At 36.6% G+C, this 15,135-nt stretch overlaps 1 protein-coding gene across 2 annotated transcripts in view; it reads right to left on the reverse strand.

The window, feature by feature from the left end:
• Positions 1–15,135, reverse strand: part of LRMDA (leucine rich melanocyte differentiation associated) — a 677,461-nt gene that overhangs the window by 287,070 nt on the left and 375,256 nt on the right. For both annotated transcript variants that reach the window (XM_062639160.1, XM_062639150.1), the window contains 2 exons: positions 12,646–12,780; positions 211–337 (listed from right to left, as the gene is read on the reverse strand). In XM_062639160.1, coding sequence (XP_062495144.1) covers positions 211–337; positions 12,646–12,780 — 262 coding nt within the window. The remainder of the gene's footprint in view (positions 1–210; positions 338–12,645; positions 12,781–15,135) is intronic.

The raw sequence follows: 15,135 nt of genomic DNA on the forward strand, positions 1-15,135 counted from the left end.
TAACCACAGTCCATTAACCAAATGTAACAGTAAAGTTTGATATTAAAACACAGAAAAATTACTAAGGACCCTTACCTGACCATATTTACCAGTCCTTTCATTTGAAAGATTTTGTTTGTTATTTTACTCAAAGACACAGCCAAGTTTTTGGAGTTATTTTAAAACAGTGTTAATGAATCACATTGTTGTTACTTCTAGTAACTCTCCTACCTTAGCATCCTTGGGCTTAACCACTTTCATGAAGGCACCTCTTACTAAGGCTTCCTCTCTCTCCCTCCTGGTCACTTTCCGAGCATCAAGAAATTTCAGGTTTGTCAATTTGTGCAGGACAAAATATCTAACAGATAGTAAAATGCACACAGTTAAAATCCACTGATAAACAATCACAAATTAAATTACTATACAGCAATAAACAGCAACAGTCTGTTTCCTCTCTCTGTTCACCTTTTTCATGCAATACAGTTTATGTAAAAAGTTGCAATACTTACTTTACTCTCTCAAACAAAACTTGTTGTAAGCTGACCAACAATTTAATAATGGATGGATCAAACAGATTTAAAAAAATATCACTGTGGGCATGTAATGTTGCCTGTAGGTATTAGTGAGGTATAAGGTATACTCAGAAATAGAATAAATTGGAAATTGTCATATTTTCCTGAAAACACAATGATCAACAACATGAGAAATGTGAACAGAAAATCAGGGAGCAGTATAATTTGTCTTCCACCATAAACACTAAACCACCATTCTTTGTCCTGTAAGAAGTGTATGCACGTGTTCAAAATCTTAATATTAATAAAGACTTTGTCAAGAGAAAGCACGGAGAGTTATTCCTGGTCTCTGCTTTCCAGGACTACATTTTGACACAGGCATCATTTGGAATGAGAATTCTCATTTGGTCCTGCTAGACAGACAAGGTGTCCTTATAGCATAGGTATACCAGCTCAGGATTAAATGCAGAAGCACACAGGGAGAGACTGTTTTTATTAAAAATATTTTAAGAATTCAAAGTTCATGGTAGGATCCATCTATATTCCATTATTCTATTTACCTTTTTTACTCAAAGTACAGCATCTTTTCAGCCTCAAAAAAAGTACCATTGCCTCCTTGCTTGTAAAAGGAGAGAACATGGCAGATCAGAAACAAAGTAAGGCACACAACCATGGCAAATCAAAATATCCAACCACCTCAAGTACATGTTATTTACATTTAGTCAACCAAATGTGAAGCAGACATTGCAAAGTGAGGGAAGTGCCAGACTTTTCCTGGCAGGGGGTAGAAAGGTGATTGATAATGTTACCCATGCCTAGCTGCTTTGCATAAAACTCCAGTCAGTCAGAGAACCTCCTAACCATACCACTCTCTTTTGGCACTGGGAGGAAGAAATTAAAGTAATAGAAAATTCTGCATAACATAACACGTTGAAAAAGAGCAAAACACAAAAAATGTGTTATAAGATGTAAAAGTTACATTATAATACTGTCCTCAAGACCATATAAACATGCAGAAAAGACTGTAAGACCCCCCTTCTACAACCAAGCAAAATTTAATGCTGAAAATAAACCTATCCTCTGAGGCACCAGCTTCATAAATTAGAAAATAATAGAATCTGATTCAGTAGACTATCAAATACCATGTGTGGTAACATGTTTTAGAATCACAGAATCATAGATTCAACTAGGTTGTAAAAGACCTTTAAGTCCAATCATTACCCAAGGACTGCAAAGACCACCACTAAACCATGTCACTGAGGGACTCATCTACATGGTTTGTGAACACTTCCAGGGAAGATGATTCCACCCCTCCCCTGGGCAGTCTGTTCCAATACCTTGTCACCCTCCCTGTGAAGAAATTTTTTTCCTAATACGCAATCTAAACCTCCCCTGGCACAGCTTAAAACCATTATCTCTTGTTCTATTGCCTGCTACTCCAGAGAAGAGACTGACACCCACCTCACTACAACCTCCTTTGAGGCAGTTGTAGAGAGCAGTAAGATCCCCCCTGAGCCTTCTCTTTTCCAGACTAAACAGTTCCAGTTCCCTCAACTATTCCTCATCAGACTTATTCTCCAGACCCTTCACCAGCTTTGTTGCCATTCTTTGGACCCGCTCCAGCACTTCAATGTCTTTCTTGTAGCAAGGGGCCCAAAACTGAACACAGGATTCGAGGTGCAGCTTCCCCAGTGTGAGTACAGGTGGATGACCACTGCCCTGGCCCTGCTGGCCACACTATTTCTCATACAGGCCAAGATGCCATTGCCCTTCTTGGCTGCCTGGGCACAAGCTGGTTCATGCTCAGCCAGTCATCAATTAGCACCCCCAGGTCCTTTTCCACCAAGCAGCTTTCCAGCCACTCTTGCCCAAGCCTGGAGCACTGCATGAGGTGAATTGTTAAGAAGTTAATTGAAATGCTCAGACAATTTAAATATGAATTCTCAACCTATGACTTTCAATGATACTAGAAGAAGTAAAAGAGAACCACTTTACAAAACAGAATATGTCCTAAGACTGTTTATTAAACAACAGCTACAGATCTACCAGACTGACACATTCTCAGACTCCTCCCAGCTTTGCTGGCTGCCCTTCCAGTCCTCCCTGTCATTTTGCTGGCCCTTATCTTTCAGTGGAGGAGAAGCTATCCATCTTGCATTGCTGGCAGAAAAGCTCTGATGACAACAGATTCTTTCAAATGAAGACATGTACAGAAGGAAACAATATGTCAGGAATGAAGAAGAGTGAAGCTAAAAATGACTAAAGACACCCACTAAGTGTAGGGTGAGAAAAGATGAATATTCAGGTGAAGAAAACATCGGTATTAGAAAATCAGCAAATGTTTAATGATGGAATGAAATATGCCATTGAAAAGCAGGCTGCAACAAAAATGACAACAGACTAAGACAGCACTGTCATCTATGCTGACTTTGGATCACAGCCCTAATGTCAGTCTCTCAATCATTTCAAAAGAGCTTCAAATTATAATAGCATTCCTTTATACAAATGTATTTTTGTATTTTTAAGCCATCTTGACTGCACTCCAAAAAACAGAATTAGCACCAGTACTTGCCAATTCAAAAACAAAACCAAAAAACCTACCCAAGTAAGCTAAACAGCAAACTACACCACGAGTCACAGGTTTGGAGTTGATTTATTTTCTTTTAACTTGCACTCCTCAAGGACAGCAAATATTAAAAAGTAAGTAACCATAAAGGTTATCCCACCATTAGAACGAAGGTATATCAGTGATTAATTCTTTTAAAAGGTGATTCAAAATATGATCCCACTTATTCATATTCCTTTTACTAAATCTGGGATAAAAAGATTTCTATATTATATGAAAATAATAAGATACTTTTTTTTATTAAACAGCTGAAGAAAAGCATTGGGCTTCCTGGGTATATTTTAGCTAGAAATATGGAGATGCAGCTTCAATCTAAATGAAACACAAGTTTGCCATAAAAAAATACAGGAAAGGATTACCAAAGCCCTGGAATGAACACTTTACAATATCAATTCAACCCTTGTAAATTTAATCCAGGGTTATTTGTTGCACAAAATCTCTTTACTGTGATGTATGACTTAGTTACTAAGGTTATCACAGCAGTATCCTAAAGTTGCATAGTACATAAAACATTTCAGTTAACAATGCAGGGAGGTTAACTCCCACAGATAACCTGCTATCAGAGGGTTAGACCAGATGACGTGCCTCTGTCAGCTTTCAGGAGCTATTGATGGTTCAATCAGTTTGTTTTGAAGGTAAAGTACAACAAAAGGGCACTAAACTTATTCAAACTGTCAACGGGGACTATGGAATGTTGCTTGCAGGTAAGTAATTTTGGGTGGTTTAAGACTATTACCAAACACCAATGGCTGCAGAAAAAGACAGCTACTAATAACACAGAATGCAGCAATCATAAAATGCCTTATGGCAGGTACTATGATCCATAAATTGCATGACACATTGTACCTGTTTTAGTCTTGCAAAACAGAACACTGTTTAATGAAGAAAGCCCATCTGAATTTTACATTATAAGTTTAGAAAGGTTTATTTTAGGTTACAGGTTGAGGGGCAGGGTCTCCCTGCTCAGCTGTCCTTCCTCTCCCCCCTTTATTTTTAATTGTTTTGAAACTTAGCAGCGCTCCATGTGCTGTTGTTACTGGGTTTTAACATCTTTGCAATGGTGTGAGAAAATGTTAGTGTTTTCAGTGATGAGGATAAAGGTGACCTCCAAAGACAGAAAAAAAAACAGACACAGGAAGGTGCTTAGAGTTCCATTTATCACCGCCTGTAAACTGATCTTCTAATGGTTTAAGGAAATGAATGATGCAAGTTAAATTGCATCTGTTGTCCAGAATCATCTCCCCTTCCTTAACTCCCAGTGCCAAGAGTCCCATGAAAATAAGCTAATAATAGATATCCATCACACACAAACAGGAACACTCAGAGATCGAAAAAGACCAGAGAATATCACATTTCATGTTATTTCAGTCTTAGTTAAGTGAAAATGACAAGGAAGATTAACAATTCATTTACCAATTTTGTAAGTGTTGCATGTGATTAGTACTATTTTAACAGTTTTTACACAGACCTGTCAAGATATTGGAAAAGAGGGACAGGCTTGAGGGGGCATTTTCAAAGGAATGCAATGAGTCTGGGATTTAGCTGCTATTGACACGGGCAAAAGCTCAGTGGTGCAAAGCCTTCCTTTGAAGAAACATGTTGAGTTCAGAAAGGGACAGAACAAAGTTAGCTGAGATCAGCTATTGCTATTTATTAAACAATACATGATTCTAGTTTTCATATAAAGAAATACTGTCTCTGATACTGACTCACCCTACAGCTTTTAATGAATCACAGACTTGTCATCTTAATTCTATCTTACAAACACATGAACTAAGACCTACCAGTTACCTTGCAAGTATATTCTCTGTGTGTTTCTAGTTCTTCACTGTGTAACAGTCATAAAGTCGTTACTTAAAACATAGTCCTTGAGCTATTCCTTCAACCCCAAAAATCAGTTATGGTTCACTCTTCTAGGAGAGTTTCACAGGTGAAGCAAAAGGGTTCTAAAAGAATGTGTAAGTGTTCCTTAAAGGATCACACGGAAGAAAGAAACAAATCTACTTTAAACATATGCAAGAAATTTGACAGCTCTGATCCAAAACACAGACGTGTAAATAACTTTTAGGTCAACTCCTTATTTTTGTTAAATAGCTACTGTGTAATTTCATTCTGACCTATTTTTTCAGTAGCCATTCAGGTTCAGGCATAAAAATTCTTTCAGTTTTAATGAGCTTTGGTATACTAATCCTTACTGTTATCAAAATGCTTCTAGGAAACTTTTATTCTAGATATGTGAACACCATAACAAATCAAACAAAAACAAAAAAAAACCCCACACATAATATCATAGCATCTAAAGGCCTTCAATTCATTTATTACCGCAGACAAGTAATTGGACAAGCAGACAAGTTGAACAACATGGTTGGCCTCCTGATACTGAAAGATAATGTCATCACCCATGAGCCATGCTATAAGAAAATCTTATGAGTGGCAATAAATTACTTGGAAAAGGATGTTTGGGGTTGCTTTTTGTTGTTTTTTTTTCTCTCCTTCTACTACAAGAAAAGTATACTAAATTTGTATATAATAGTTTGTCAGAGAAAATAAACTTTTCCACTGAACCTTTAGTGAAAGACTATAGTAAGAACTAGATTCTGTATACTCCTTAATTTTGTATTTTTATTAACATAAACTGGAATATAAAACTGTACTATATACATCAATATTTCAGTTTAAACCACAAAATTAATCTGGCAGTGGAAATTTGGGAAATATTTGCCCAGAAGAATGCAGAAAAAAAAATCTAACTCTACCTGTATCATAACTGCAAAATGCACTTTGTTTCAGTGTTTACTTTCATTTTTTATTTTCTGTGCTATTGCATTTCCTTTCCCTGACAATCATAGAACATAAAAATAATATACTTATTTCAGACTTTGAAGGGCTGATTATGCTCTCAGTTATGTTACTGCAAACTAGAAATAATAAATAACCTGAAGCTGGCAAAGTTACATCAACAAACAGGGAGAGATGAAAACAAAACACAGGCTTGAGAAACATGTTTATTATAAATAACTAGATTATCTCCTGTAATTGCTTCTTCTGCATCACTGAAAAGTTTAACTCCCTACCCCTACCCTTACCCCACCAAACAGCATAGAACTGGCTGCAGAATTTCTATCTGCAACAAAACTTCCTCAATACAGAGTTAAGGAAGCCAGGTCAAAAACTTAAACCAACATCTTCCAGAACAGAGGGTATGATGTTGTCATGAGGTATGTCAGAGTAATACATAGCCTCTGTGTAACTTTAGCGCACATGATCCCAAAGGGCTCTCAAAGCACTGAGAAATCCAGACTGCCTCCTAATCCTATATCATCTTTTGCTTTACTTCAATGTAGCAAAGACCTCTATGAATTAGAAAAATGTCTTTACACATGTAAAAATGATTATAGTTATGTCTTGATTTACTGTGTTAGTACGGACAAATTGGGATATTATGGACTTCAATTTATTTGGCTGAACAAAAACATTATAAGAGCCCTTGCTCATAAACCCTTACATTTGCTTATCTCAGATGGAAGTTGTGTGTCTATCTGATACAGGGTTTTTCCCAGGTACTGTAGAACAGACAAGGCCTCATGCAAATAGTGAAGTAGCACAGATTCATAGATCATACGGATGTAAGCATCTCCCTAAGCATCTACTTAAGTACATAAAAACCATATACAAAAGTACCATAGACTTCGATCCCTCTTGCTAAAAGACAGCTTTAACAATAAATTCAGTGATATTGACCAAATATATTAGCATTATTTTCATTAATGAGTGAGGACTTCCAATCTCCCACTACTTTTTGAATATGCATTTATGTAGTTGTATTATCGTCCAAATTCAGTCACAAGACTGTTTAAAATACCTTAGTAGGTTTTGTCTCAATTAAAAAAAACCAAACAAAACAAACACTAAACCAAAACAAAACCACAATAAAACAAAACAAAGGAAACTGAAAATGCTGTAAGAGGACCCAGCATTTCACAGAATCAAACCTCTGGGGTGGGAATAGCTGATTTAGCTTGAAAAGTTAATCCATACAAAATGCGGGCACTTCCCTTCTTGCTGTTAAACCTTAAGAGGACTTCATAAGGTTATCACCATTTGCTCCCCCTGCCAAAGATAGTATATCTAGTACATGTACTTTTAAGCTAATTTAAAATAAACTCAGGCATTTGTTTCCACTTGCCCTTGTTTCCATGTCAACAGCACTTAATGAATGCATCATTCCAGGAAATGTCAATAAGGAGCAAAGAAGAATGAACAAGCACTGAAAACTTCACACATGGCATACATCTCTCACAATCATATCGCTTTAATGAAAATAGGTGAGGTCACCTGCAGCATTCACAAATGCTTTCTAATACATTCTGACCCAGATGATTTTTCACAGTTCAGTAACACGATGTTTGAAGTTTTTACTGCAAACAATACACCCACAGGACTGACCAAGTGCGGGTACAAGAGAAGCAACCAGCAATTACTCTGTTGACTTCTGTTACTTTGATCTCCAGGTCATGACCTTTGCTTTCACACAATCTTCAAAGCAGAGATTGTAGAGTAGGTTATTTTAGAGGACACACTGTTTTGCAGGCTCTTTTTTCTGTGTCTCTTGCTTCCTGTTTGAGCCAAGAGCTTTTAAAATTTTCCTATCACCATGACATTTTAGATATTCTTTCCTCTTCCTCACCCCCAAGATATCCCTTTACAAAATATCACCTCCAAAATACAGAAAGCTTAAAAAAAGAAGATAAAAAGTAGAGAACTTAAAGCATCTGTTTAGCAGAAAGAAACTAAAGACATTTTACAATGATGGAAAAAAAAACCAAAGGTTTTAAAAACAACCAAACTTGTTTGGTTGTCTGTAGGAAAGACAGGCCAGGGCAGACAGGCAGGGGGTGTAGTTATTTACGTCAGTGATAGGCTGGAGAATGTGGAATGCTGCCTGGGGAGGGGCCAACTAAGAGTTTGTGGGTTACAGTCAACAGGAGAACTGCGATGGGGGACATTAATGAGGGGGTCTGCTACAGATCACCTGATCAGGAGGACTCTGTAAATGAAGCACTCTACAGACAGATACGAGCAGCCTCACACTCACAGGCCCTTGTTCTCATGGGGGACTTCAACCATCCTGATATCTGTTGGAGGGACAGTACGGCCCAGCACAAGCAATCTAGGAGGTTCCTCAATTGTGTGGAAGACAACTACCTCCTGCAAGTAATAGAGGAGCCAACAAGGAGAGGCGCCATGCTTGACCTGGTACTCACCAACAGGGAGGGGCTGGTGAGAAATGTGATGCTCCAAGGCAGTGCAGTGCAGTGCAGTGCAGATGCTTGGCTGCAGTGATCATGAGATGATCCTTAGGGCAGTGAGAAGAGCGTGCAGCAAGCTCACTGCCTTGGACTTCAAGAGAGCAGACTTTGGCCTCTTCAGGAGCCAGCTCAGTAAGGTTCCATGGGATAAAGCCCAGAAGGGCAGGGGGCCCCAGAATGGTGGTTGATATTCAAGGATCACCTGCTCCAAGCTCAGGAGTGCTGCATGATGACTAAAAGGAAATAGGGCAAGAAGGCCAGGAGGCCTCCATGGATGGATAAGGAGCTGCTGAGAAAACTCAGGAGGATAAAAGAAGCTTATAGAAGGTGGAAGTAAGGACAGGCACCTGGGATGAATAGAGAGACTTGTCAAGGAAACTAGGAGTCAGGTTAGGAAAGGTAAGGCCCAATTAGTATTGAGTCCTGCAAGAGATATCAAAGGTAACAGGAACATCTTTTATAGGTATGTTGCAAACAAAAGACAGGCTAAGGATAATGTGGGCTCTCTCCATAAGGAAAAGGGAGAACAGGTTACCCTTGATTTGGAGAGGGTTTAGATTCTCAAGGACTTCTTAACCTCAGTCTTCACTGGCAAGTGCAAAGCGTCTGACACTGTCCCACACAACATCCTTGTCTCTAAACTGGAGAGACATAAATTTGATGGATGGACCACCCAGTTAATAAAGAATTGGCTGGATGGCTGCACACAGAGAGTTAAGGTCAATGGCTCAATGTCCAAATGGAGACTTGTAACGAACAGTCAATGAGAAGTTCAGGTTAGACATAAGGAAGAAGTTCTTTAGTGTGAGGGTAGTGAGGCACTGGAACAGATTGCCCATCCCTGAGAGAGTTCAAGGCCAGGTTGGACAGTGACTTGGGTGACATGGTCTAGTGTGAGGAGTCCCTGCCCATGGCAAAGGGGTTTGAACTTGATGATCTTAAGGTTCTTTCCAGCCCAAACTATTCTATGATTCTAAGTTTGCCTATAAAAATTCCACAGAAAGGAACTGTCCATTTTCTTCTGTCCAAACAAAAATTCCAGTAACAAACATAGAAAAGTTTTCATCAATTTGTTCTACACATTTGAAAGGCAGAAAGGAATTAACAGGGATGGAAAAAAACAGCTTTTGTAAAAAAAAAGAAAATCACACTCACATGTTTCTTAGAAAAAAGAAAATTACTTTGTGAAAAAGTCACAACAATATTTTTGTATAAAATCTATTTATAATGAAAACCTAGGGAAAAGTTTTATTATTAACAGTGATAGAAAAGGTATAACAACAGATTACCTGAGATACCAGATTGTAAATTCTTCACAAAAAGTGTAGTTTCATAAATTTTCCAAGTATTTATAAGAAAACCTGATTATTTTTAAAATATGTAATATTTTTTATCTCTGTTGCTAATATCACAGTAAATCACTGGACCTTGATTTGTTAAAAATTTGATTTTCTGAACTTTTTCAAGGTTGAGATTTTGGGGTTTTACACATCGTTTCAGTTTGTTAGAATGAGAAGATTAAGTAAAGCTTTAATTTCTAGCACCTTTCTCTTTCTGGTTGAGGAATTAAATAGCCTGAACTCTAATTGAACTCAGTAGGAATGAAATTAAAGCTCAATGAAAAATGAAACTGTGGTTCCAATGGTCACTGCAAAAATTTACTAGAAGAAGTTCCTATTCAGAATAAAATTTTATGGTAAAGCAAAATGTTTATATAATTTGGCTTCACTGAAATGCAATCTTTTGATGATTTATTTGTGACAAATTTTCTCAAAAAAAATAAAAATTTTAGGAAAAAGAAGTTACTCCAAACCATAAAAAAAAAAGATTAAGGCCATATCAGACATTTGCTTTTGAGACTTGAAGCAATACATTTGATAAAATACAAATAATTTCTCACTCAGGAGAGCTTACTGCTGCTAAATCTGTGAGATACATCTGCAGACTTCAGAGAAGGAAGAAAAAATTGTCCTAGACGCTTCAGAACATGTATTCAAAACTCTGATTTAGCTATTCAGAATAAAATTAGCAGAGTGTTTCTAATCAATTCCACCATGTAGGTGAATACATTTCCCACTAGATAAAGAAACAGATAGACAGACATTTTGGGGGGTTTTGAGTCTAATGTTGACTTAGAAATGCATTTCATATAGTGTAACAAATAATTAGAGAAAACGATCAGAAAGATTTAATTATTACAGCAGAGCCACAAATCATTCAACTAATTACAAGACCATTCTTTTTTCTTTAAAGAGTTTTAATTAACCTAGTTTAATTAAAAAAAAAAAAAGAAAAAAAGAAAAAGAAAAAAGAGTGGTTGAAAAATTGAGGGCAAAGAAAACTGAAACAATGTTGCAGTTTCAAACAGATGCATGAATACAATCACTTCACACTTTGACAGGGTGGTTTGCCATGAGATGACCTAAAACTACCTTGACCTCCCTGAAATCAACATTTTTGCACTGAAATGAAACAACAGACATTCTTGTTTTGATGTATGGCTGTGTGGCATACTATAAATATTACATCACATAACCACAGAGGATGTCAATCAATAAAGAATTTTTTCAGACAGCACTAAATGAACCATGGGTTCTTGCCTCTGAATGGCTCCTTTAATGTACTACTTTTGCTTAAATGATTAATAGGAGACATATTGTCAGAAAACATACTTAAAGTGAAAAACAGTAAACTGCAGAAATATAATTCATTTTTTAAGCAATTCTCTAGAGCAAATGTCACATAAATTTACATAGAGACAGCACTTTCAGACTCTTGCAAGCTGGATAGTAGCCATACCTTCCACTTAAGTGTGAAAGCAATGGGAAAATATTTTATTGAATTTAGGCTGCTCTAAGTGGTGAAAACCAAAACTCCACAGGTAAACTGGATTCAAAAGTTGAATCATTAGAAGATGAAAGTATTTAGGTTAAAGATAACCTAGAAATCCAGCTCAAAAATTTAGAACAAAATAAAAAACATATCCACACTCAAGACTGCTGCGCTGCTGTTTCATCCTACAGCATTTTCAAGCAATAAACTGGTGCATGGAATTCATGCCATTTCCCAATAAACCTGCTTTTAGTCTTTGTCACTTTGTATTGTGTTATAATAACTCCTACAGCAGAGTTTGGATTACATGAAGATAAAATCAGTGGTTTACTATATAACTCTGAATACTGCAGGTGATCTGCTGATAAAAAGTAAGCTCAGGCTCTGCAAAGTTACAGCATGGTGACTAGTGCTGCTTGGTGCTGCTTTGCTCTGGCTCGCCTCAGACAGCCATTTTCAGCTGATGTGAAAAGTACCAGCACACAGAGACTGAAACCCTGTATCAGACATTCGCAAGGAAAAAGAATTCCAACTACTTCTCTGTTTTTTGTCGGTTTGTTTTTGGTGGTTTTTTTGTGTTGTTTTTTTTTTTTTAATTGCTTGCCTTTAAAGTTATAAATAGGAAAATTATGTCACTTCAGCAGATATTCCATAGATTTTGGACATATACTTACAGTCACCAGACACAAGTAACTTTATTTATTAAAAAATAACCCTTGCAATTTTTTGCAACATTTCAGTTGGATCAATTGGACATATGGTATTTTATCAGGCTTCCATATTAATTTCCAGATGACCTTTTGTGTAATCTAGCTCATTAAAAAGGCATTATAGAGATACCGGGGGGGGGGGGGGTATTTTAATCTAAACACTAACCACTCTGAGTAAAGCAGCACAACACAGGAGTCCTTTCTTCTATGTTCTTTAATAGTACCTTAGAGATAATAGTGCCTTTAATAGTGCCTAGAGAAGAAACTCATCACCATAATCCAATGTTAGCAGAAGACAATGCAACTGGCTGAGTGTAGTGATCGGGTTTTTTTATTGACTGTCATCCTTCGCATATGTTAAGTGTTGCTTTACAGAAAGGCAGGCTTGTAAGTAGGCACCTATGAGCACTTACATTCAGGAAATCCTGTGCACACCTGCTCAACTCAAACATGAGCTGTACAGCACTGAAATATTTTTTGAAATGGGTTCCTGAGAGTGATCTCACCAATATGGTGTTATTCAAATTCCCAGGTGTTTCATTGCAGAACATGAAACAATGCTTTCACAATAGAGTGCAGATCTGGTTTGAGACTCGGAGTTGGTTTCAGTTCAGTATTTCTCCAGTAACAAAACAAAAGTGACATACCTTACCACATTTACAAGTGGAAACACTAACCTGTACCTCTGGTAGTCATCTTCATCCTTCTCTTTGCAGACCAGCTCATTTGGGCATGCCATGTTTCCAAGCAAACTGAGATACTGTAGTGAGGGCACAACTTCAGCCAAATGGTCCAAAAGGCGTTCTAACTCTGTTATGTTTCAAAGGTTGTGGGTTAAGGATTCAATGACATTGATGAAAAAAGCATTTAGAATTGCACCACTCCTGATATAAACATACATTTCAATAACTGACAATCAAGTTTAGTATGGCATTTGGGAAAATGTCACATTAATTGTTCCAATGGCAAACAAGGATAAACTTCAGTCATTTTTTTGGCATGAAACGAAAGAATTTGGCTGTTTTGTCATTCTTTTCTCCCCCTTTCTTTCCTAGGTGGTTCAGTAAAAAACATTAAAACTTTGACAAAATGATGGATGCCGTGCAGTAAAATGGCTAGCAATTGCTGGAGCCATGAAACTTTTCCAGCATGGAAACAAACAGTTAGTTTCACAGCACATTCATCACTAATATATTCAGTCCACTGGAAAATGAGTTTAAGAAAAAAAAAAAAAGGGAAAAAAAAAAGTCAAATGACAACAACTGACATTCATTCCCAGCATAAAAATATTTTGAATGTCCCAGTAACACATTTGTAACTACTCAATTAGTATATGTCAATTAATGCTTCACTAAGTGCAACTTAAAGACTTCAGTATTACAAGTATTTTATAGATGAAGCTTTAAAGTCCTCTAAAGCACATTTTTTTTTCATTAAAATAGCCTTATAATTTGGTATTCATGAGGCTTTTAACCTATATTCCTCAGAATTTAAGTAATGACAATACACCTTTGATATTGTAAACTATATTAAACGATATAATCACTGCAATATTGGAAATCACAGCTAGGTTTATGCATAACAATATTCAGCCATTTGCACACTGTTGATTGATCAAATAAATTAATTTGGTAAACTATAGTGTGACAGTCTCCAAGGCTCAAACTATACATTTTTATTTTTTTTTAATTTACATGCAAAGAAAATGGTGTGATTCTCAAAAGAGATATCATACATATGCATGTAAGAAGTTTTCATTGTTTAAAAACTGACTTAGGCAATAATAATAAATTATTTTAAACCATTAAAGGGCATTTAATCGCTGCGGTTTTATCCACTCCTGCTGTTAGAGACCACAACCATTGTTTTAAATCCTCAGTTCACTCGTGTTGTTATTATTTATACTTGATTTATGTGTTTCTGTTATCTTTGTTATTTTTAGCTGATGGAACTTGCTTTATTTCTTCACCCCAATATCTTAAGGACAACAGAAGCAATACAGAATGGAAAAAGCAGCTTCACTTAAAAATGCAGCCTTCCGTTTACAAGCCTTAAGTTTTATTTTATTTCCAAACACACATGGGGTTAATGATAATAATTACTAATATTAATAGATGAAAATAAGTGTATCTACGCTTAATGTTCTGTCCCATAAGGCATAAAGAATCATACTCAAATACTTTGTATGAATGAGAAAAATGAAGGCTTGAAATTAGTTCTATGAATTAACTAAAAAGGTAAAAATGCTAACTTTTAGCTTGGCAAAGCCATATTATGGAATGTTATATGCCAGCAAGTAATCAACCAAAACCTAAGAAAATGGTCTTTTTGTAGCACCATCAGATACTAATGATTTTTGGTAGCCAGGATGAATTCCCAATTAAAGTCTGGTGCTAATTCTCATCTTCTCATATCTGGACCTCAAGCTTTGAATAAACTTTTTTATGGCTTTTTCAGGACATATGTGACTGTGATGGGAAGGTCACAAGCTGTTTTTCCACATATGTTCAAGCGAAAGCCTTTTTAAAAGTTTCCTAAGACTGCTACATACATGCTTGAATCTGGCACCCTGCCTCAGACAGGAGAAACACTTAATTTCTTGAAGGATGGCTTAAGTTACAAAAAGATTCCCTGAGAGAAATAGTTTATTATTACAAAAGATGATTTCCATAACAGCAAACTCACACAGGGTTAGCTATTGAAAGGCTTAGATTGTATCTGGCCATTACCTATCAAAAGGATAAAAAAAACCAAACCAAAAAAACAAAAACCAAACCAACTAACCAAAAAACACAACAAGCCACCACCCAAACTTTTTGCCTCTTCTATGGAGTAAATATGCAGAATACCTGGCAATTCAGTAGAGCTTTTTCAGGGGTAGAAGCTTTTCTCTTCAACAATTTGCTGACAAGCGTTCTAACTCCCATCTGACCATGCAGACTTAAAGGCAAATATGAAAAAGTATTTAGATATATAATGATGAAGAGCAGTGTCAGCTTAGATTTGCAAAAAAGTGTGAGACTATGCATCAAAGTCCTACAGAATGCAGGCAAAAGGGAGACACAACAAATTCAGTAAGAGCTTTGGGTACATAACAGTATTTGGTAAACTGAACCCCAAAAATCTAAATCTCCTCAAATCTGGCAAGTAGAGTCTAGATTCTAGTA

The sequence above is a fragment of the Pezoporus occidentalis genome, unplaced genomic scaffold (genome assembly GCF_034315485.1).
Source record: "Pezoporus occidentalis ecotype Australia unplaced genomic scaffold, CSIRO_AGI_Poc_V1 ctg116, whole genome shotgun sequence".
Lineage (NCBI taxonomy): Eukaryota > Metazoa > Chordata > Aves > Psittaciformes > Psittacidae > Pezoporus > Pezoporus occidentalis.